The following is a 22,240-nucleotide window of genomic DNA, read 5'->3' on the forward strand; positions in this document are numbered from 1 at the left end:
CACCTCACCTTAAATGTGGTCTGTGCTCCATTCTTCAGGATTGAAGTGCCAGTGGTATATATATATCTATCTGTCTATCTATCTATCTATCTATCTATCTATCTATCTATCTATCTATCTGTCTGTCTGTCTGTCTGTCTGTCTGTCTGTCTGTCTGTCTGTCTGTCTGTCTGTCTGTCTGTCTATCTATCTATCTATCTATGCGCGCACGGTGAAAAACCTGAAAAAAAAATTAATAAATACATAACTTAGCATTTAAAAAACCGTACAAATTCACTGAAAAAACCATAGGTTTCACACACGTTATAGTTACGAATTACACATTTAAAAAACCTTGCAAATTCACTTAAAAAACCATAGGTTTCACACATGTTATAGTTAGCTGGACATTTCACTCGTAAAAAACCAATGAAATTCCCCCGTTATAGTTAGCAATCCTCTGCTGATGACGTCAGATATTACATCACTGATGACATGTGTGTCTTTATGAAAAATAAATATTTGTAATATATGTATAGCTAAAGATTAATGGAAGAAGACATGGGTAAATAAGTGTCTAAATACAGTGATGTAATATCTGACGTCATCAGCAGAGGATTGCGGTCGCGTGAGTTATAGTTGCCTGCACTAACTATAACGGGGGAATTTCATTGGTTTTTTACGAGTGAAATGTCCAGCTAACTATAACATGTGTGAAACCTATGTTTTTTTAAGTGAATATATATATATATATATATATATCCTCCCAAACAGCACATAATTTGATCCAAAAAATACTGGACTCTGTCTGGTAGAGGGTGTAAATATTATATTAATTCGGTGTTTATTACAGCTCTTTTTGTACTTACCAGCTGACCCTTTGCCGTAAATTGGCATTCTGTAATGGATATAGCCCCAGTCCCCAACATTATGTTCACAGATCTACTATTTTTTTCTAACTACCTTAAGATACATCACTAAAGAAAGATACTTGTTCACGCCACAATGAGCAGACAATACCAACACTTAGAAATCATAATTTGTACCGAATGGGATTGGTAGCAAAAGGAACCATTCTTATACATATATTTGCTTTTAACTTAATTTGTCTTGGTTAGTAATTAATAAATCGCCTCTTGTTTATTCAAATACCGCTTGTAAAAATCCACTATGATGAGAGATGCTACATATAGCCCCCAAGCTACTTTGTAATTTTAAAAATTGTTTAATTTGACTGCATCCTCATTCCATTTGTGCTCATTTCCTTGCTACTGCTACAGGAAACTAGTCCACTGAACATAGCGATCATTCCCAATACTGAACCTGTATGTTTTCTTTCTTGTTCTAAAGTGATGGCCTGAAAATTGTCCCTCATCAAGATGCATTGCTACCCTCTATCAACCCTTTGTGACATTTTGTCAGACAACTAGCGAAGAAAAAATGTATACATAATTTATAATTCATAAACTTCTGTAAAATGCTCAAATCATTTGGGAGGCGGTCTGTTTTTCGAAAGAACAGAAATGCTTCCCCAGTCCTCTGTGCCATTGCATTCTACATTTTGTATATGTTAATGCTCCCCAGTATTAAACTTTTATGGGAATGCAGCTGTCTGAAATATTGCACTTGGCAGTTTTCTTCTCTCCTGCCAGGATAAGCCAATTAGGGGAACACAGGAAAAGATGGGTATTAATATTTTATGTGCCAAGGAGACATTTCCAGCTTTTGCACTCCGATGTGAAGTTAAATATGTTTTCCAGGACTATATCGCATTTCTGTGAGTACATGAAGCGTGGGTAAATGTCCGTGTATCCAGGATTGTGTCTGTGCGAATTAAGCTGTGAAGACAGATGGCATAAGATCCTTTGCTGAATTTTAGGGAAAATTGTAAAAATGTTACCTACTTATACTAACCGGACTTTTCTTGAATCTTTGCAGAGATGCAGGTTGTTCTGAAACCCTGTCCCCAATAATGGAAAGCTTGGAAGTACTTCACTTGAACTGCAATGGAATAAGTAACTTGCCACACCTTCAACTAGGCCGACTCCAGAATTTAAAATCTCTATTTTTACAAGGTAAAAATTGTAGTGTGTTTTATCATTTGTATGGGACTTCTTTATGCCTTAGTACTCACAGAGACTGCTTGAGCCCAAGGTTTTGCATGCACAGCGCTTATTTCTCGCTGCCCTTCCACGTGAACATCACCCACGCTGCTCTGATGTGATACAGTTTCTGCCGTGGCTTTACAGTGTCCTGGATGTACATGTCCGACGGGCCGTGCACTGCATGCGGTAACAGATTTTATATATGAAACTACCTCAAGCCGTCGTTGTTGTCAGCAGTGGCAACCAACTACACCCACATGCCGCACATATTTGCCTGTCAAATGACACCGGGCTTGCAGGATCTGCCTCGTGTTTTTAGTGGCGGCTCCTCTGCTAAGGTGGAAGAGCGTCGTCCCACTGCTCAAAAGGAAAAATAAAATAATAACGTTTCGTTATTATCATTTTAGTTTTCCTATTGCAGTCAGTAAGTGGATCTCGTGGTGGGGCTGGCCTGGCCAGAACAGGGGGAGGAGTGGTTTGCACTCCCTCAGTGCTCACAACTGCTTGGCCGACCTTCTTGGGCCGGCCAAACAGTCATGCACACTATGCATCTTCCCCACCAGGCTGTAATGCACAGCCTGGTGGGAAACATGTGCAGCCTCCCATTCCCTGTCTGAGCACCAGTGGCGTAGGAAGGGGGGTGCGGTGGGTGCAGTCCGCCTCGGGTGTCATCACTGAGGGGTTGACAAAATGGCAAAAATATGTGTTTTAAACACATATTTTTGAATTTTGTCAATGCTATTTATAAAGGACAGTGTGAGAAAGGGGCTTATTTTGCCAAAGTTATATATCTGGAAAGAGAAATGTTGGATAGGGAGCATAAAGGCGAGACGTAAAAAGATGGAGTGGAAAAGAAACAACAATATAAATGTGCCTGTCCTTTTCTACCGAAGGCTCTCTGCGACCCTGCACTGATTTCTCCGCGCCTGGTGATGTCATACACCCAAGGGGACCCGAATATGCATTCTGTGCCTTCGGGTGTATGACTTCTCTGTGCTGCTGGTAGGAGCTTTTCCGAGTAGTGGTGTAGCAAGGGGGTGGTCCGCCAAAGGCAGCACAAATTTTGGGGGCGGCGGCCGGTGACCCCCCTGCCCCTTGCACTCTTATGACGGCAGCCGCAGGAATCGCCAGAACCACCCCCCAGCCTCTTCGATTCGTCCGCCATGGGCGGCAAATGCAGGGGCCGCCCCTGGCAGCCCAATGCCTAGCTACGCCTCTGCTGAGTGCTAATCCACGGCACTCAGACCAATCACCACGCTGCATTGCAACATTGTGATTGGCTCAGGGGAGTCTGGGAGCCCGGAGATAGGAAGAAAAGGATGAGGAGGGGCGTGGCCGGCCGGCCGTTTTCTGGTACGTTTTTTTTTTCTTTTTTTCATAGCCCTGCTGCGCAACTACCCGGGTCCGGTAGCAGCCACTACTGCATGTTTTATGCAGAGCTTGTCTCTGCTTATCTGTTTGAGTTCAAGGGCTGAGCTCTGAAGTGTATGGGAAACGTGTTGAATTTCAATCTGAATCCCATAGGTGAAACCTAATGCATTTACAAATGTTTGTTTACAACGGTCAATCAGCACCACCTTGCTTGTGTAGCAGGATTTTACACAGCAATACATCAAATAGGTTCCCCCTTCAACATACCCTGACATCCACCAGAGCTCACTGCATAACGGAGAGCTGAGCCTCTGTAGGGGAATAGCCGACCACTCAGTACGACTGATGTGCTGAGAACAAAACAAGCACTGAGAAAGCCAATAGGTTTGGCGTTAATTTGCTAACACCTTCAAAACACAGGGATGCCAAAATGCTGTTTGCTCATACAAATGCAGTTTAACACATTAACGCCAGACCTACGTGCTTTGCCAGTACTGGAGGAAAAAGAAGCAAAAGATGATAGCTTTGTGTTAATAAATGATAGCAATTTGAATGTGGCAAACACGGGGTGATAATTGGGTGTACTTTTCAGATTTAACATAGCCTCTACTGAATTCCAAAGGGAGCGCTTTCTAGAGGGTGGACTGCTACATCAAACAGCCAATAGCATGGGTTGAGGAAGAGCGATACTCCTCCGGGTGGAGCCCAGTGCTTCTAATGGAAATATGGAAGTGCAGGTATTCTTTGTCCCAGTGTACATGTTTGCTGCTGAGAAGTGCCAGTACTCTGCAATTAGATTAGTGCTGAGAAACGCCGGTACTATCACTTACAATTTAAAGAAGTGCAGGTACTGAGTACCTGATAGCACCTGCCCATTTAAAGCACTGGTTGAACCAAAAGCAAACCTATATATATTTTAGGAAGCTGTTTTGTGAAGTCAGATCTAATGACCCATTACCCTAAAAATATGGCACTGTGTGCAAAGGTGGGTTGTGTGATGTTTTCCACTGTCAGCCCACCTTTTAAAAAAATATATATATTTTTATTGACATAAAGAGACATTTATATTTACAATATACTATATATTTTTGAAATACTGAGAGGCCCATTAGTATATCGGGCGGATTGCCACTGCCCGCATGGCGGTGGCAATCCGCCCGACATTTCCTCCCGCCCGCATGCCAATTCCCCCCACCATATTACTATGGCGGGGGGACCCCGGCAGATGGAAAGCCCGTCCGCCGGTTTTCCGCCGGTAGGCAATCCGCCCGATTGCCTACCGGGCGGAAAAGCAGTTAATATGGTGGCGGTGTCTGGTAGACACCGCCATCCATATTATGATGCCAGCGGGGTGTTGCCGTTGCCGCCACAGAAAGGCAGGCGGTCATCCACATTGGGGGCCCGTAGCGGGCCCCCAGGGATTCTGGGGGCTGCACATGGCTGCATTTCAGTATACAACGTTGTGCATTGAAAGGCACAACTTGCTTCTGTGGCATTGCGGTGGGCGGTGTTGAAAGCACCGCCCACCTCAATGTCGTGAATGCGGGATGCACATGCCAGTGTAGCGGGCGCATCCTAATTGTAGATGCGGGACTGCCGCATGCATTGCGGGTGGTCCGTTTTCCCGGGGCTATGGCAGGCGGGCAAAGTCCACCCACCATACTAATGACCCCCTGAGTGAGGTTTACACAGCAGAGCTGCCACATTTTCAGTCTGCCTAAGTCTTACATTTCTATGTTTTCAATATGCTTATTTGTGACATTTTAATGTCTTTTGTATGATACTTTGAATGACACTTTATCATGAGTAAGCAGCTAAGTCCATGTCATAAAATAAATATTATGATTTAGACACTTAGCTCACAATTCAAAGTGATCTCGAATAAAAAGCAAGCGCTGGTAAAGGTTATGAGTAACACAATACAGGGATCTGCTTGGCAATTATGTCATAGGCTTATCACTTCTGCTTCATTTCTAGCCCTCCCTATCCGTCTTCCCTCTCCTCTCTGACTCATACTTTCCAGCACTGCAAATGGTTCTGTGTAGTTTGCTTTTGGAAAATATAGAACCTGCAAACAGCTATTTATTATCAGTGAAAAAATTGTCATTAGTATCGCAAATGAAGTAAACCAATGCTACAATTGTCAGAATGCAGTATGTTCTAAAATGACTGGCGTGAACTGGGCTATGCATTTGACAATTACACCGTCTAGGAACTCATCCCCCCAAATTACACTCAAAAGACAAAAATTACAACACACACCCCTTAAACAAAGGGTCAGAGATTTGTAAGAAGTAGCATATACGCAGGCATGAACATGCGATGTCAGTTATGTTGCTAAATCCATGAAGCAGATATTAAAACTTGACCTGTCTGTACGAAAAGTAGCACAGAATCAGTGGCGGCTGGCACAGATCGGGGTATGAGAGGGGCTGAAGAAGAAAAAAAAGTACCTTCTTGCCGCGTCTCCCCACTCTCTCCACTGTCCTCTCCGAAACAGGAACACAGAGCACCCAGGAAGGACCCAGACTCCCCTGAGCCAATCAGAGCGCTGCAATCCAGCATTGTGATTGGTATGAGTGCCGTGGTTCAGCGCTCAGACGGGGACTAAGGGCCTGGGCATGTTCTCTACGCAGGCTGTAAAGCCCTAGACGGCTGGCCAAACATTCATTCGCACGTAGGGAGTGCAAACCACTCCTCTCCTCCACTGCTCTGTCAGCAGCCCTGCCTGCAAAGCTGCTGCAACAAGGAAAGAAAAATTATAATGTTGAGTTATAATTTTATTTTTTACTTTATTTATTTATATTGTTTAAAAGCAGTGGGGCGATGCTACTCCGCCTTAGCCGAGGAGTCGCCCCTGCACAGAATCCCTTTTTTTTGGTGTAGTATTATAGCATAGTGTCATGCCTGCCGGTCCCGGTCGCTTTCCGGACTACTAAAATGGCCGCCAAAGGGGGCGCGCATGCGCAGAAGCCCATGATGAGGCTAAAGCGCAGCTGCTTCCAAGCCCAGACGCTTCGCGTTCTTTCTCGCGAGAGTACACTTACCTTCCGGTTCCGGTGCGTCTCCTGAAGCGCCAGGTCTTCCTCCTGTGTTCGGCTTGTCCCGGCGTCTCTGCTGTTTCTCTCCCTGCTGGTTTCGCTCCTCTGCGCAGCCCTCGCTGGCGTTCTTCCGCTTATGAAGTTTCTGGCGTCGCGCTGCTGTTCCTTCACCCTTCGACGTCTTCTTCGTTCTCCAGATCCTTCCCTGGTGCTTCCTTGGTGTACTTCGCTTCGTGCTACTCCTCCTGCACGGACTTTGGTGTTCCCTCCTACAGATACCTGTAATGAATAAAAGACAAGAAAGGCTACAGACTGTACACCGGTAACAGTGCTCTGCGCTGCCTGACATTATTTATATTTTCCTGCTCATTATAAAATATACTTATCTGATCCTGTGCTGTCGTCTCTGTGGATGTCGCTCCTTCAGCCTGCTAGACATGTTTTCTGACTAAGATAAAAGAACAGTAGTTTGCCTGAGTTAAGGATATTATTTATTTGAGACAGAACAGAACATTTATTTTTGGTATTCTCACAAGAATAGAAGTCTAGCACATAGGTAGGTGTATTAGCACAGTATGTTTGCATTTTTTCTAAATCTATTTTAGTTATTTAAATTGTCTTAAAGTAGTCTTTTATCACTTCCTTCAGGTCGGAGTTACACACTTAGAATCAGTCAGTGGCATATATAGAAGAAGGGAAATTAAGGTAGGAATTAGCGCATTTAAGATCAGACAAACCTTAGTTTACTCTCTCTCACCATACTTACCAGTTTGTTCCCTTTGTGTTCGTATTTACAGCTTTATCTTGTCCCTGCCTGGTTCTGTTTTTGCCTGGGATCCGACAACAGACCTTTATCTTTCCTTGTTTTGATCCCTTGTTCCCCGGGTCACTTTGACCTTGTTGGGTGCAATAGGTGATTACGGGAAGTAGAGGATTATCTCTTCATGTTCATGACGTTCCTGCGGAAACATATTGAAAACTGGCACACAACTCCCAAGTGATTTATATCATATGTGACATCAGACAGCGCTGCCTTTTTCTGCCAAGAACTCTTAGCATGCTAGGACATGTAATCTGGTTTCCTATTAAAAGCATGTGCTTCCCAGTCTTGGCATTCAAGTGGCGTTCTTGCAAAATGCATATTTGAGTGGCACACATGCAACCCCTGAAACTATTCAAATGCGTTTAGGGCTTAGTTACAAATAAGTGAATTACATTCTCTGTTCAATGCAAAATGATCTGTGCTTGTCAAAATACTGCTTAATAATTTTACGCCTAGAAGTACACATTTGCTGACAAAATAATCTCCATAACGACTTTGTGGCTTCCTCTAAAACTTGTATTGCCCCCAAATATACACTGTCCAAAAATATTCAAAACTATCCCTTAAAAATGCCTCAGACTGTACAACTAATGTACTTGAGGCCGCACCTCAAAAATGGACAAGACTGACCCTCAATGAGCCCCAAGCTGAACCACCAAATGCCCTCATTATGAGTTAAAGGCTAAATTCCAATCCATAAGTTGCATAATAATAATCACACCTTTGCTAAAATTTATTGGGTAAACACCCAGAAAAAAAGTGAAAACATGGAATTCGGTGTGTAAAAATCGATTCTTTATGTTATGCCTCATTTTCTGATTTAAAACTCAGAGTAGGAGGTGTTTACACTATGTTCAGACTATCGAGTTTAAAATATCGAGTTGCACAAATATCCAGTCAGAAATATCATGGTTCAGAAATATCAACAGCAAGAATATCGTGGTCAAGAATATCGACTTAAGGGAAGTGATATAGATTGAAAAAATATGTAAGTGTTTAATATCAATTGCAAAAATATAGTTGTTAAAAATATCGATTTTTTTAAAATAATGTTATGCATTTTAGTATATATTTTAAATTTATGTCACGTATGTTTTTTGTATAAGAATGATTAAAAGTTTGCGTTTTAGTTCCGTAGCGGGATGTGGGATTATAGGGGATTAGGGTGGGCAGTAATCTAATTATATTAAATTAATTGATTATTTTGTATTTATTAATATTTGTTTAATTGAGATGTTATAGTGTTAAATGTGTAAAGTAAATTACTACTAATTAATAATTAGTTGTTAATAATTATTTAATTTGTAATTAATTATGGTAATTTTGTAATAAATTGTAGGTGTGTGCTTTGGTGTTTATAGGTGTAAAGGGTGGGAAGTAATTTGTAAAGGGTGAGAAGTAATGTATTTTTAATTGATGACTTAATAATTGGTTGTTAATTAATTTAAATTAATAAAGGTAATTGTGTAATTAATTTTAGGTGTGTGGTTTGGTGTTTATAGGTGTAAAGGGTGGGAAGTAATTTATTTTTAATTGATGAATTAATAGTTGGTTGTTAATTATAATTAATCAATTGGTAATTAATTATGGCAATTGTGTAATTAATTTTGGGTGGGGGTTTTGGGGTTTATAGGGGTAAAGGGTGTTAAGTAGTTTATTTTTTCTTGATAATTATTTGTCAATTGATATTGATTAAATTACTAAAAAATGTATTATGGTAATTGTGTAATTAATTTTAGGTGTGTGTTGTAGTGTTTATAGGGGTAATGGATGGGAAGTAATTTGTGTTTAATTAATATATCGTTGTTAATGTTAATAATTTAATATTTATTTTGGGTAATTGTTTATTTTTGTGTGTGTTCACATTTAAGGGGATTGAAGGTAGGTATTAAACACATTTTAATTACTTTATAATTAGTTGTTAATAGTAATAGTTTTTAATTTAAAAATAAGTTTTAATTGTGTTTTATAATTTCATAGTTTAATTTAGCTGTGTGTTGCGGACATTATAGTGTTAAAGTGTGTGTCGTTAATTCATGTTTGTTTTTTATCAATAATATTTTTTAATTGATTATTAATTATGTTAATTATGGAAGTAAATTTAATTTAAAATGTTGAAGTGTTTTGTTATTGGTGCGGTGTTATAGGGTAGAAAATTAAATAAATACATTTACAAATTAACCCTCTGTTGCCAGTCCCACCAATTGAGAAGCACTCGAATGCACACACAAGGTGGCAAGCCTTTTAATTTCGGGATACAGGTAAGCTCAGTTCTTGGTATCAATCACACAGCCAGCATGCGATTCCCCTTACGCGTTTCGAAAGTCTCTGCTTTCTTCCTCAGAGGCCATCGCTATGATGGATACATGCTCCGGTCTCCATTAATCACTGCCCGATCACGCCCCCAGATGGGCCGGTCCATTCACCGTAGGCATTGTGGATATTGGAGTCCCGAAAAATCCTTCCTCAAATGGTGCATTAATTTCTGTGAAACATTTCAAGCCCATAGATGGGCCACCGCAAACTGCGCTTGCCTTCAATTCCTTGTGTGCATACCATTTAGCGGCGTTACAGATGCTCTGCCGCCTAGCCCCCATCTTCGTGGGGTGGTACTCCTCGACGGCCGGGTCGCCGCCATAAATCAACGCTCTGTTGCCAGTCCCACCAATTGAGAAGCACTCGAATGCACACACAAGGTGGCAAGCCTTTTAATTTCGGGATACAGGTAAGCTCAGTTCTTGGTATCAATCACACAGCCAGCATGCGATTCGCCTTACGCGTTTCGAAAGTCTCTGCTTTCTTCCTCAGAGGCCATCGCTATGAAGGATACATGCTCCGGTCTCCATTAATCACTGCCCGATCCATCATAGCGATGGCCTCTGAGGAAGAAAGCAGAGACTTTCGAAACGCGTAAGGCGAATCGCATGCTGGCTGTGTGATTGATACCAAGAACTGAGCTTACCTGTATCCCGAAATTAAAAGGCTTGCCACCTTGTGTGTGCATTCGAGTGCTTCTCAATTGGTGGGACTGGCAACAGAGCGTTGATTTATGGCGGCGACCCGGCCGTCGAGGAGCACCACCCCACGAAGATGGGGGCTAGGCGGCAGAGCATCTGTAACGCCGCTAAATGGTATGCACACAAGGAATTGAAGGCAAGCGCAGTTTGCGGTGGCCCATCTATGGGCTTGAAATGTTTCACAGAAATTAATGCACCATTTGAGGAAGGATTTTTCGGGACTCCAATATCCACAATGCCTACGGTGAATGGTCCGGCCCATCTGGGGGCGTGATCGGGCAGTGATTAATGGAGACCGGAGCATGTATCCATCATAGCGATGGCCTCTGAGGAAGAAAGCAGAGACTTTCGAAACGCGTAAGGCGAATCGCATGCTGGCTGTGTGATTGATACCAAGAACTGATCTTACCTGTATCCCGAAATTAAAAGGCTTGCCACCTTGTGTGTGCATTCGAGTGCTTCTCAATTGGTGGGACTGGCAACAGAGCGTTGATTTATGGCGGCGACCCGTCCGTCGAGGAGCACCACCCCACGAAGATGGGGGCTAGGCGGCAGAGCATCTGTAACGCCGCTAAATGGTATGCACACAAGGAATTGAAGGCAAGCGCAGTTTGCGGTGGCCCATCTATGGGCTTGAAATGTTTCACAGAAATTAATGCACCATTTGAGGAAGGATTTTTCGGGACTCCAATATCCACAATGCCTACGGTGAATGGACCGGCCCATCTGGGGGCGTGATCGGGCAGTGATTAATGGAGACCGGAGCATGTATCCATCATAGCGATGGCCTCTGAGGAAGAAAGCAGAGACTTTCGAAATGCGTAAGGCGAATCGCATGCTGGCTGTGTGATTGATACCAAGAACTGAGCTTACCTGTATCCCGAAATTAAAAGGCTTGCCACCTTGTGTGTGCATTCGAGTGCTTCTCAATTGGTGGGACTGGCAACAGAGCGTTGATTTATGGCGGCGACCCGGCCGTCGAGGAGCACAACCCCACGAAGATGGGGGCTAGGCGGCAGAGCATCTGTAACGCCGCTAAATGGTATGCACACAAGGAATTGAAGGCAAGCGCAGTTTGCGGTGGCCCATCTATGGGCTTGAAATGTTTCACAGAAATTAATGCACCATTTGAGGAAGGATTTTTCGGGACTCCAATATCCACAATGCCTACGGTGAATGGACCGGCCCATCTGGGGGCGTGATCGGGCAGTGATTAATGGAGACCGGAGCATGTATCCATCATAGCGATGGCCTCTGAGGAAGAAAGCAGAGACTTTCGAAATGCGTAAGGCGAATCGCATGCTGGCTGTGTGATTGATACCAAGAACTGAGCTTACCTGTATCCCGAAATTAAAAGGCTTGCCACCTTGTGTGTGCATTCGAGTGCTTCTCAATTGGTGGGACTGGCAACAGAGCGTTGATTTATGGCGGCGACCCGGCCGTCGAGGAGCACCACCCCACGAAGATGGGGGCTAGGCGGCAGAGCATCTGTAACGCCGCTAAATGGTATGCACACAAGGAATTGAAGGCAAGCGCAGTTTGCGGTGGCCCATCTATGGGCTTGAAATGTTTTTCAGAAATTAATGCACCATTTGAGGAAGGATTTTTCGGGACTCCAATATCCACAATGCGTACGGTGAATGGACCGGCCCATCTGGGGGCGTGATCGGGCAGTGATTAATGGAGACCGGAGCATGTATCCATCATAGCGATGGCCTCTGAGGAAGAAAGCAGAGACTTACGAAATGCGTAAGGCGAATCGCATGCTGGCTTTGTGATTGATACCAAGAACTGAGCTTACCTGTATCCCGAAATTAAAAGGCTTGCCACCTTGTGTGTGCATTCGAGTGCTTCTCAATTGGTGGGACTGGCAACAGAGCGTTGACATTTACAAATTAATTAATGTTTTTGTTTGTAAATGTTTTCTAGTTTAAAAGTATTCATTATTTTATTTATATAATATTTGTAGGTATTTGTCATATGTAATTAATATTATAATCTGTTTTCTTTTTATATATTTAATATATTTGATTTTTAATTATTTTAAATATTATTTATTTGTATCATTTAAAAAATATATATATATATATTTTTTTAACTGTTTGAGTGTAAATAGTAATTTTTGCCTCTCCGCTATCCAACACTTTCCCTACTGTTGCACTCACTGGAGTGGGAATAGGAATGTTTACCCCTCCGCTATCCAACACTTTCCCTACTGTTGCACTTTTTGGAGTGGGAATAGTCATTTTTACCTCTTTGCTATCCAACGCTTTACCTACTGTTGCACTCTTTGGAGTGGAAATAGTAATTTTTACCCCTCCGCAATCCAAAACTTTCCCTACTGTTGCACTCACTGGAGCTGGAATTGTAAATTTTACCCCTCAGCTATCCAACACTTTCCCTACGGTTGCACTGACTGTATTGTGAAATGTAATTTTAAATATGTTTTAATATTTTAATTTATTACAGTTTGTTTTATTTTAAATCATTGATATATATTTTAATTTTTATATAATTTTAAACTTTTAACATAAATTAAAAATAATAGTTTATTAATTGTTTTAAAGTAAATATATACGTATAAATAATTATGTTTGTGTGTATATCTTTTTTTATTAAGTTTATTTGTTATATTTTATAAAAATGTATAGGAGGAAGTTGACTGAAGAAGGAATGAAGGAAGTGATGCCGCACTAGTGATGTTATACAGAACTCTAAATAGGTTTAAGATGTGTACAGGAGAATTGCTAATATGTTGTGAATGCAATGCAATGTTGTTTTTGAAATAAAAATATTTAAAACAAATGAAAAATTATATATATTAAATGCATTTTATTTTGTTAAAATTACATTTAATATTTAGTTGCCGATTCCGATCCGTTAAAAAAAAATTCCGTACGACTCGTATCCGTATTTTTTTCCGTACGGATCGCACAAGTCACATCCGACCCTCGATATACGATTTGTACGGGAAAAAGTACATCCGAATCGTAGCGGGAAAAGTTGTACGAGACGTACCTGGACACTTTTCCATACGATTCGTAAAAATACATTCTGAGCATAGAAGTACGATCCGGACCGGCTATCTGATTTACGAATCGTACGGAAAACGTCCCGTACACGGGGAATGACTCTACCCGCTACGAAGCGAAGTTTGTATGACTCGTAGCCCGGGAAAAGTTGTTCCCGGGGTACGAGTCGTACAGGCCCCCCACACCCCACCTGCGTATGTACGCACTGTACCCCCCGTATGTACACACCGTACCCCCCGTATGTACGCACCGTACCCCCGTATGTACGCACCGTACCCCCGTATGTACACACCGTACCCCCCGTATGTACGCACCGTACCCCCGTATGTATGCACCGTACAACTCCCGTATGTACGCACCGTACCCCCCGTATGTACGCACCGTACCCCCAGCGCGTACGCGCTGGGGGTACAGTGCGTACATACGGGGGGTATGGTGCGTACATACGGGGGTACGGTGCATACATACGGGGGGTACGGGGCGTACATACGGGGGTACGGTGCATACATATAGGGGGGGTACGGTGCGTACATACGGGGGGTGGTACAGTGCGTACATACGCGGGTGGGGTGGGGGGGCCTGTATGACTCGTACCCCGGGAACAACTTGTTGTCTATATTTTTTACTTGATGTTTTGTACATCAATATTTATTACATCGATGTTATGTCAGTGAATTGTTTACCACATGTCCTAAAAACCTCACCATGGGGTAATTGTATTTAACACAGCTAGTAATTACCCTACAGTATTCCGACAAGCTATTAATATGGGCCTCAAACTCCCCTTGCAAATACACGAGGAACTGTATCCGAAATATCCAGACTGCCTTCCAAATATGCAACAGCATGCTAATTAGCTGCACATGGAATCAAGATTAATTGCACATGTTTGCACCTCAGAGTCCCATTCACCTGGGCTTAACTCCATTGGTCATACTTGTAAAGCATTCTGACAGGTTCTGACTGTCTTCATCCGGAGGCCATTGACCAAGTAAAGCGACTGGCTGGGTGCTCGGGGGGTGGGGGGCAGCAGGACCTAGCGAGGCTGATAGGCTCTGAATCTCTTCACTCTGCCCACTTATCGCATGGAAGACGGGAGGCTGAGACTGCAGTTCCATGGCTGAGACACAAGTTTCCAAAAGCCCACAGTTTGCAAATAATCATGGCTGAGACCAGGCCCGGTTCCAGGAATTTTCATCTGGATGGGCCAAGGTACGTTCGGGCGGGCCAATTTAGGCCCAATTTTATCAATTCTGGAGGTAGTTTACAAGCCCAATATTTACTTCACTATTCTTCCAAACAGGCATACAGTGCATGTAGAGAGTTATTTGAGAGTAAGAGCAGATGTCTATACTCATCAGCCCCAACCCTCATAATTTCCAGCAGGTCAGGCTTCAACACAAACACCACGATCCCTGGCAGACTATACTAGTAGTTCAAGTTTAAGGATGTCCCTGTTACCACAACTAAGCCTTGACATTTTGCACTAGGGAGACTGGCTATTTACTCCTTGTAATGTGCCCAACACCTGTTTCTTTGCACACTATGAACTTTGTAACTCTCTATTTTCGTCATACTTTTGTGGTGTACTTGCATTGATATTTCATAGTGACAATGTAGACACCCACAATAAAATGTGTTATGCTAGCCTGACTTGTGGGTTGCAACACCTGTAAAACTCTTGAGGAACTTAGGGAGAGTCCTCCAGACATGTCAGCGCGTGAAGTGTTCCTATAGTACAGAATTCGGTAGATAATGAGTGGCGCTGTGGCAGAAATGCCTAAGCGTTCTTTCTGACTCACATACCTGATATAAACTAGTATAGTACCTCTAGACTGCATAAGTTGACCTGGAGCACTGTGCCCGAATGCGAAAACTTGGCAAGTTTGAAATGGGACCAGGATTTGAAATGAACCATTTCAGATGAGCAGTGGCTATGTTGCAGGGATTCTGCTTATGCGCAGGAACCCAGGCCCTCCGTGAATTGTGGTGTACCAAAAACTCCCCCCAGAACCCCTTATCCGGCAAGCATCAGTATCCCATTCGTTATCCGAGGTTTAGCTCGGCGGTCCCAATGTATAGACAACCCAGAACAAGCGACTTCTCAGGAATGGTGGGAATCAGAAATACCTTTTCATAATTATTCTCGTACCAGTCCACAACAGAATAAACAGACACGGTAAAAGTGTCCTAAGATGCAGCAGTTTGGCTAACATTAGCAGACAAACGATTAAAATCAAAACCATCAGCATAGTTACAATACCATAGAAAATGAAAGGAGCAATCATACTAAAATGACAGTGGGTCTAAGCCACCTTCCTTTCTCTAAAACACTAATAGTATTATTAGACTAATAAAAGGTCTCTAGGCTTGAATGGGGGACCCCATACCGTAAAGATCAGCTCAGAGAGTTCACATCACAGGATCAGCTATGCTCTGCTCCTAGGAACGCTCTTCTTCCGAATGTGTTGAAAACATGTAACACTGCAATATTAAAAGCACTCGACTTTCAGGTATTTGCAGCTGCGTGCGTGTTATGGCTAAACTAGTGGGCCGATCAACCTGAACTCAACAACATGCACCGTCTAGCGACCCAGACTGTTTCTTTTACACTGTGTACAGACCAAGGTCGCTGCTCACTGTTTGGGATGTTAACAACAGACAGTTCTCATGTGAAGCAAAGTCGAGTAAGCATTTCTCAATTTAATAACATGTGACTACAGTGTCGTGTGCAAAAGCAGCAAAAGCGGCAAGATGGCTTTCTAACATCTAACGCGGTTATGCTAACTTAGCATTGTACATATGTAGATAACGATCTTCACTACAGCTATACTGCTGTTCATGAATTAAGAGTTTTTCTCTCAATAGCAGACTCATACAATTGTAATTCATGCAGCACTATTATACACCTGCTACACTGCAAAAATGTGGGATAACTGCTGATGCTCGGTGACAGAGATGTAAGTGGGAGGGGATGGATGCATGTTACTTGATGATGTCTAGATGTACAAATGGATTTCCTAAAGGCCTTGAATGATGATGTTATAGACTAGAACGGCCTCCTGTGTTTGCACTGCCGTGGTATGATAAGGAAGTCCCTGTTACAGCTATAAAGGGGAGCAGGGTCAAGACTGATTTACTTATGGCTGGATTCAAACTGGGATGACGAGGCGAGAAAAATAACAACGGATTAAATCCAGATCTGTGACTGGGGGTGAGTGTTTGAAAAATGTTAGCAGTCCGTCCACTATTTTATGTCATTTCATTTTGTGATACAACTATAAAGTATACACCGCTGGCACTCCTGCTTGCTAAGCATTGGCTGATGATGAGGTGGGCCAAGTACTTGTTCTCTTCCATACATGAGTAGATGTAAGATATCATTTATTTTTTCAATGCAGCAGACACATACACTTCATTGCTACCAGTAAAATCTAGGCCCAAAGATATTTGGTTCCACCTGCATCAGTATCTGTTGTTGATATCGATAGATGTTGACACTAATTCAGACTTTAATGACAATTAATATACTAAGGGTAGATCCCATTGCTGCCTTAGTTTGAATGGTTATGCTACAATTGGAAATGTACCTAATGCTACCGTACTAGTTTAGATGTGATGGTATTTTACATATGTTGAGTGGACATTGGTGTTGTACAATGTATGATGTAATTCGCAGGTGCTTATGCTTTGTTACATTGTTTTTTTAAATATGCAAATAAAAACAAATCACAAATTGTCTCCAGGGCAACATAAAGCTCCACTTGACTAGTGAAGCAACAACAACTTTCTAATTACAGCGGCAATGTTTTCGAAGGACAAACAAGACATTTCGACTGTTGAAAGAGGGACTCTCCAATATTGGAAAATGAAACACTTCTTTATGTGCAGACTATATGTTAGATTATGCATAATGTATAGAGGGTATGAGTGTAGACCAAAAAAGATGTGTGGGAAAAGATACAAAATTATTTTTGTATGGAAAACAATTAATTAGTCCCTACATGAGGGATCCCAGTCCCCAGGCTTATTACTTAATTATTTGAGCACTCACGAATCAACCCCAAGTTGGCTTTCAAACCAAAACTTTATATTTCCCTGAACATACATAAGACACATCAAACAAATAATAATAACCATCAGTATTTCATGATTCCTTCCTCCCCATACAATCTAATAACAGTTGTGAAAAAACAACAATTCATATGCAATCTGTGTAAGAGATAGTCGCGTACACATTTAGGAGGATAACTTTCAACCTCCAAACAGTCCTGAAAGTGTGTATCCAGATGTCTTGCATATGACTTTTAATCAGTCAGACTTCTCCAATTCATGAAGTCTGAACATACATAAGATACATCAAACAAATAACAATAATAAAATAATCATCAGTAATTCATGATTCCTTCCTACTCATACAATCTAATGACGGTTGCGAAAAAAAAAGCAATTTATACACAGTCCGTGTGAGAGATAGAAGCCCACTAGGAAAACCCGGTCTGGATCCGCAGAGCTAGGAAAGTGGCTGACAGGAGTGTACCCGTATGGAAACAAAGTACAGCATAATTGTTTCAAAGTCTTTCGAAGAGTGTGCCCTTGGAGGAAGGGACGTTCCATTAGCTTCTACGTTTGTGTGGAGGCACGAAGTGCGGCCAATGTTACGGAGGCTTCATTCTGCCCTGCTGGGCGTTGGCCCTGTTCCAGTGGCCCGCACTTTATTGCATTTTTTTTGTCCATGTCCTGATGAGGCCCGACTTAGTGGGCCGAAACGCCTTGACTTCATGAATTGGAGGAGTCCGACTGATTAATGTTCTTTGACAACATCATCACTTCTGATCTTGATTATAGAAGCCTGGATGTTTGAAAATCTTTGTAACTCCTCTTTGTAGGTATAATCATGATAATTACACATATATGACTTTGACTTTAAGATATAGGGATGATTAACAAGAGAGTAAATTGTGAAAATTGATAATTTTCTTTAATGTTTATTAAAAATAGTTTAATTTTGCCACTGAGGTCTTTAACCAAATTGTTAAAAAAAGGTAAACGCTAAGGGGCCTATTAGAATGTCGGGCGGATTGCCACCGCCCGCATGGCGGTGGCGATCTGCCCAACATTCTCCTCCGCCCGCCACCCATTTCCCCCGCCATATTAGTATGGCGGGGGGGACCCCGGCAGATTGAAAGACCGTCCGCCGTCCGCCGGTTTTCCGCCGGTCACACAGGTGACTGGGCGGAAAAGGGGCCTGATATGGTGGCGGTGTCTGCTAGACATTGCCATCCATATTAGGAAGGCAGCGGGAAGCAGACCCAACGCTGCCACGGAAAGGCATGCGGTTTCCTGAGTTGGGGGCCTGTCTCGGGCCCCCAGGATGTTGGGGGGTGGGGGGGCACGGGGGGTACCTATGGTAGCCCCCTGCATTTGCATGGACAACCTGGCAGGCACCGCGTGGTGCCTGCCACGTTGTGCATGCAAATGCACACATGCCTTGTTTGTATTGCGGCGGGTGCTGCTGACAGCACCGCCCGCCTCAATACAAAAAATGCGGGATGCGCCCACCAGTGTGGTGGGCCCATCCTAATTGTCCATGCGGGACCACCGCATCCTTAGCGGGTGGTCCCATTTCCCGGGGGGATGGCGGGCATAATAGACCCCTAAGTTCCTCATTACAGAGTTTGTGGGAACACAACGGGCACAGTGTCTTTCACCCAGAAATTCTAGTGTCTGAAACCAGATAAGATCCCTGGGTCAAAAGCTGCAAATTCCCTTTCGGAGTCAATGTAGTTTTCCTCATTTCTCCTGTAATTGCGTTTTTCTGTGGGGGGGACTCTCAGGGTCCCACTTGTAATCCCACTGACGTTTCACTGGAAGAGTTAACTTCTCAAGAGAAAGGCTGGACAAACATCCAAGGACCTCTTAAATAGGCCTTGAATCTGGATCTTTTAGTTTCCCAAAAATCGGTATTGGGCCTAGAGATTGAATCCTAGCATTTATCATAAGCAGAGTTGCCTACAGTGAGTAAAATAAAAAAATGTACATTAAAAAAAATTCTTAGTAGTATTTATTTATTTTTATTAGGCAATGAAATCAGTCAACTTGAAGGATTAGAAGGCCTACAGTTTCTGCAAAAGCTTGTTCTGGATCACAACCGTATCAAAATGGTCACAGAAACCTCTCTGGCTAAGCAGAGGTGCCTTTTGGAGCTTCATTTGGAAGAAAACAGACTGCGAGAACTGAACAATTTGCAGCATTTGCTTCAGCTGAAGAAGCTATTTGTTGGATTTAACAAAATTCAGGTACTATTTATTTGTGATAAATACCATTGAGATGTTTGCATTTAAATGCAGTATTTTACGGACTGCTTGGATGTGTTAGCACAGAGTGGGGCTGTTACGCCCTTCGATGTTCTCTCTATGTCCAGTTTATCTGCACTCCATCAATTCCCTGCCTCATGCAGCTTGATACTTTTTAATCATCCACATCTTGTGACTCTTCTCTCACTCTAGGTGTGTTTTTTACCTTGACATAATTCTCAGGTAATAAACCATCACATAGTCTTCATTCAGCTATCCCACCCCAAAACCTTTTCTCCATTACGTCTTTGTTCTGCATATAGAGAAGGTATTCATTCCTCTTCGAAAAACCTTTTCTCACCTTAGCATGAAGTGCTAAATTATTACAATAACTTGTTGTTATATTCTGCTTTATACTGCACTTCTGCCATTTTCAAGTTCCTTACAGAACAACAGTTACTGTTATCAAATTTAATGGTACCCATTAAATCTTACTTTATTTATAATAGCTTCCAATACCACACCCATAACCCATACTACCATCACTACCAGTATCACTAATCCTAATGAGAAAGCCTGACAACAGCCCTTGCTGCCCTACTAGTGCCCCCTTGCCCAGTAACCAAATAAGCAGTGAACTTAACAGTTGTTTGCGTATGAAATGAGTGCATTATGTAGACCACTTTGACATGTCTTGGTCCTCTCAGTTTTACGCATCATTCAAAATGATTTTTGATGTTCTTTTAAAGCTTTTCTGTAGTTGCCACTCACATGGAAACAACTTAGTAGTTCTGGTATGCAAATAGGGTAATACGTGGCCATCAAAGTATCGCAATGCTCACCAGCTACCCATGCAATCTTTTGCAGTTATCACTGATAGCCATCTGTGCTCCTGGGCCCACATTCTTGGCAGCATTATTCTTGTTTGCTGCCATCATGTGAAAGGTTGTGCTTCCAGGTTGTTTCTCACTTGGACACCGTGATTCTGCAGACTTACTTAACTGTGCATCATTTGATCCTCTTCACATATTAAGTTGTTTTTAGGGCCCTACTATCTTAACATATTTTATATTTCCAGCCACATTGTTGGTGGTGTAAGTTTCTGATAGATGATTCTTACTGCAGATTCTTCACCTTAGGTACTCCCCAGGTGCCAGACTAAGTCTGGAAAACGTTTCTTCTGCAGTGATCTGGTGCACAGCTAGGTGGCACAATGCAACTCTGCATTGACTGCTAACCATCCTGGAAGTGATGGAGCAGAGCCGTATTTAAATGCCACACCTGCGCCCTGATGTCAGTTCCTTTCTCTCTGTGCCTTCCACGAAGATCCAGAGCTTCGCTCCCATTGAACGTTAGATGACTTCTAAAAATTAGTTCCTACAGGTTTTCAACCATGCTGTGACTGTAGAAAATAGATGTCGGTCATTGACCCACACAAGGTGTGTCTCTGGTGCTTGGGCTCAGGCCACGACTTGAAGTTGTGCTACCAATGTGCCCTAATGCACCAGAAAGCGAGCTGGGACCAGGAGGCTTAGTTGTACATTGCCAAATACAAGAAGTCAAATCCTTTGCACGATTCCTGTTCCTGCTCCAAGTCTTGTTCCTATGAGCAATCAACATTATGCTTGAAGTCCTCCTGTAAGTTAGAATTGAACACCAAGTGCAAATATAAAAAAGCAAAGCTAGACTCAACCCCATCCCACCACTTTGAACCCAAAGAGTAGGAGAAGGTTGTCATAATGTGAGTCATTCACCTTCAAGTTTGGTCACCTGATCCCATTGCGCCCTGAGTTTCCCAGGCAATTGGCAATGCTTCTGCAGACTGAAGCCTTCAAGGAGGCCATGCCGCAGATTTTTGGCTTGCTTGAGTTCCCTCTGTTGCACCTTCGGATCCCAAGGAAGTGCAGGGGCTCCCAATTCAGATACCACCTACAGAACCTTCCTTAGTGCCATCTGACCCCTTGGAGCCCACTTTCGGACTCATACCATCATGGATACTGGCTTCCACTTCATCTACAAGACCTGCGCTGATCCCTTCAGTGTCAATCTCAGTGTTGATGGTGCCGAAGAGAATACGATACTGATACAGGTATCGGACACCGATCCGGCTTTGGCTCAATCACAAATGATGTCACGTTATGAGATTAAAAAAACGCAACCGATAGTCATGTCCTTCTGACCTGGCTCCTCTAATAGGGGGTTCATACTATCAGAAGCACCGTTTCCTTTTTTGCTCTGATAAGGATCAAGGAACAATGCAGGATGTAGATGAAGATGGTGGTAATGGGGATCACTTTGCCCCTCCTTGCCTTTTGCATGGATTTGCAAGAGGTCAGTGGGTTTGATGCCCTTTCTGAGGCAGGACTTGACTTGCCACCTGGGCCTCCAATGGCAGAAGGCAACTCCTTTGCAATGGTAATCCAGAGGGAAGCTGAGGTTCTAGATTTTCAGCTGCCCTCAATCTAGACCAAAACAAACACCCTGACAGAAATGTTGCCACTTGGGCCAGCTACTTCTAGACGTTGCTCCCTTTTAAAGAGGTCTTCACAGATACCTTGATGACCACTTGGTCAAAG

The 22,240-nt window shown here is 42.8% G+C and overlaps 1 protein-coding gene across 1 annotated transcript in view; it reads left to right on the forward strand.

Annotated features, from left to right (window-relative positions):
- Nucleotides 1-22,240, forward strand: part of LRRC9 (leucine rich repeat containing 9) — a 597,819-nt gene that overhangs the window by 534,445 nt on the left and 41,134 nt on the right. The window contains exons 27-28 of the mRNA XM_085626156.1: nt 1,918-2,054; nt 19,450-19,667. Coding sequence (XP_085482282.1) covers nt 1,918-2,054; nt 19,450-19,667 — 355 coding nt within the window. The remainder of the gene's footprint in view (nt 1-1,917; nt 2,055-19,449; nt 19,668-22,240) is intronic.

Source organism: Triturus cristatus, chromosome 9, assembly GCF_964204655.1.
Source record: "Triturus cristatus chromosome 9, aTriCri1.1, whole genome shotgun sequence".
NCBI lineage: Eukaryota > Metazoa > Chordata > Amphibia > Caudata > Salamandridae > Triturus > Triturus cristatus.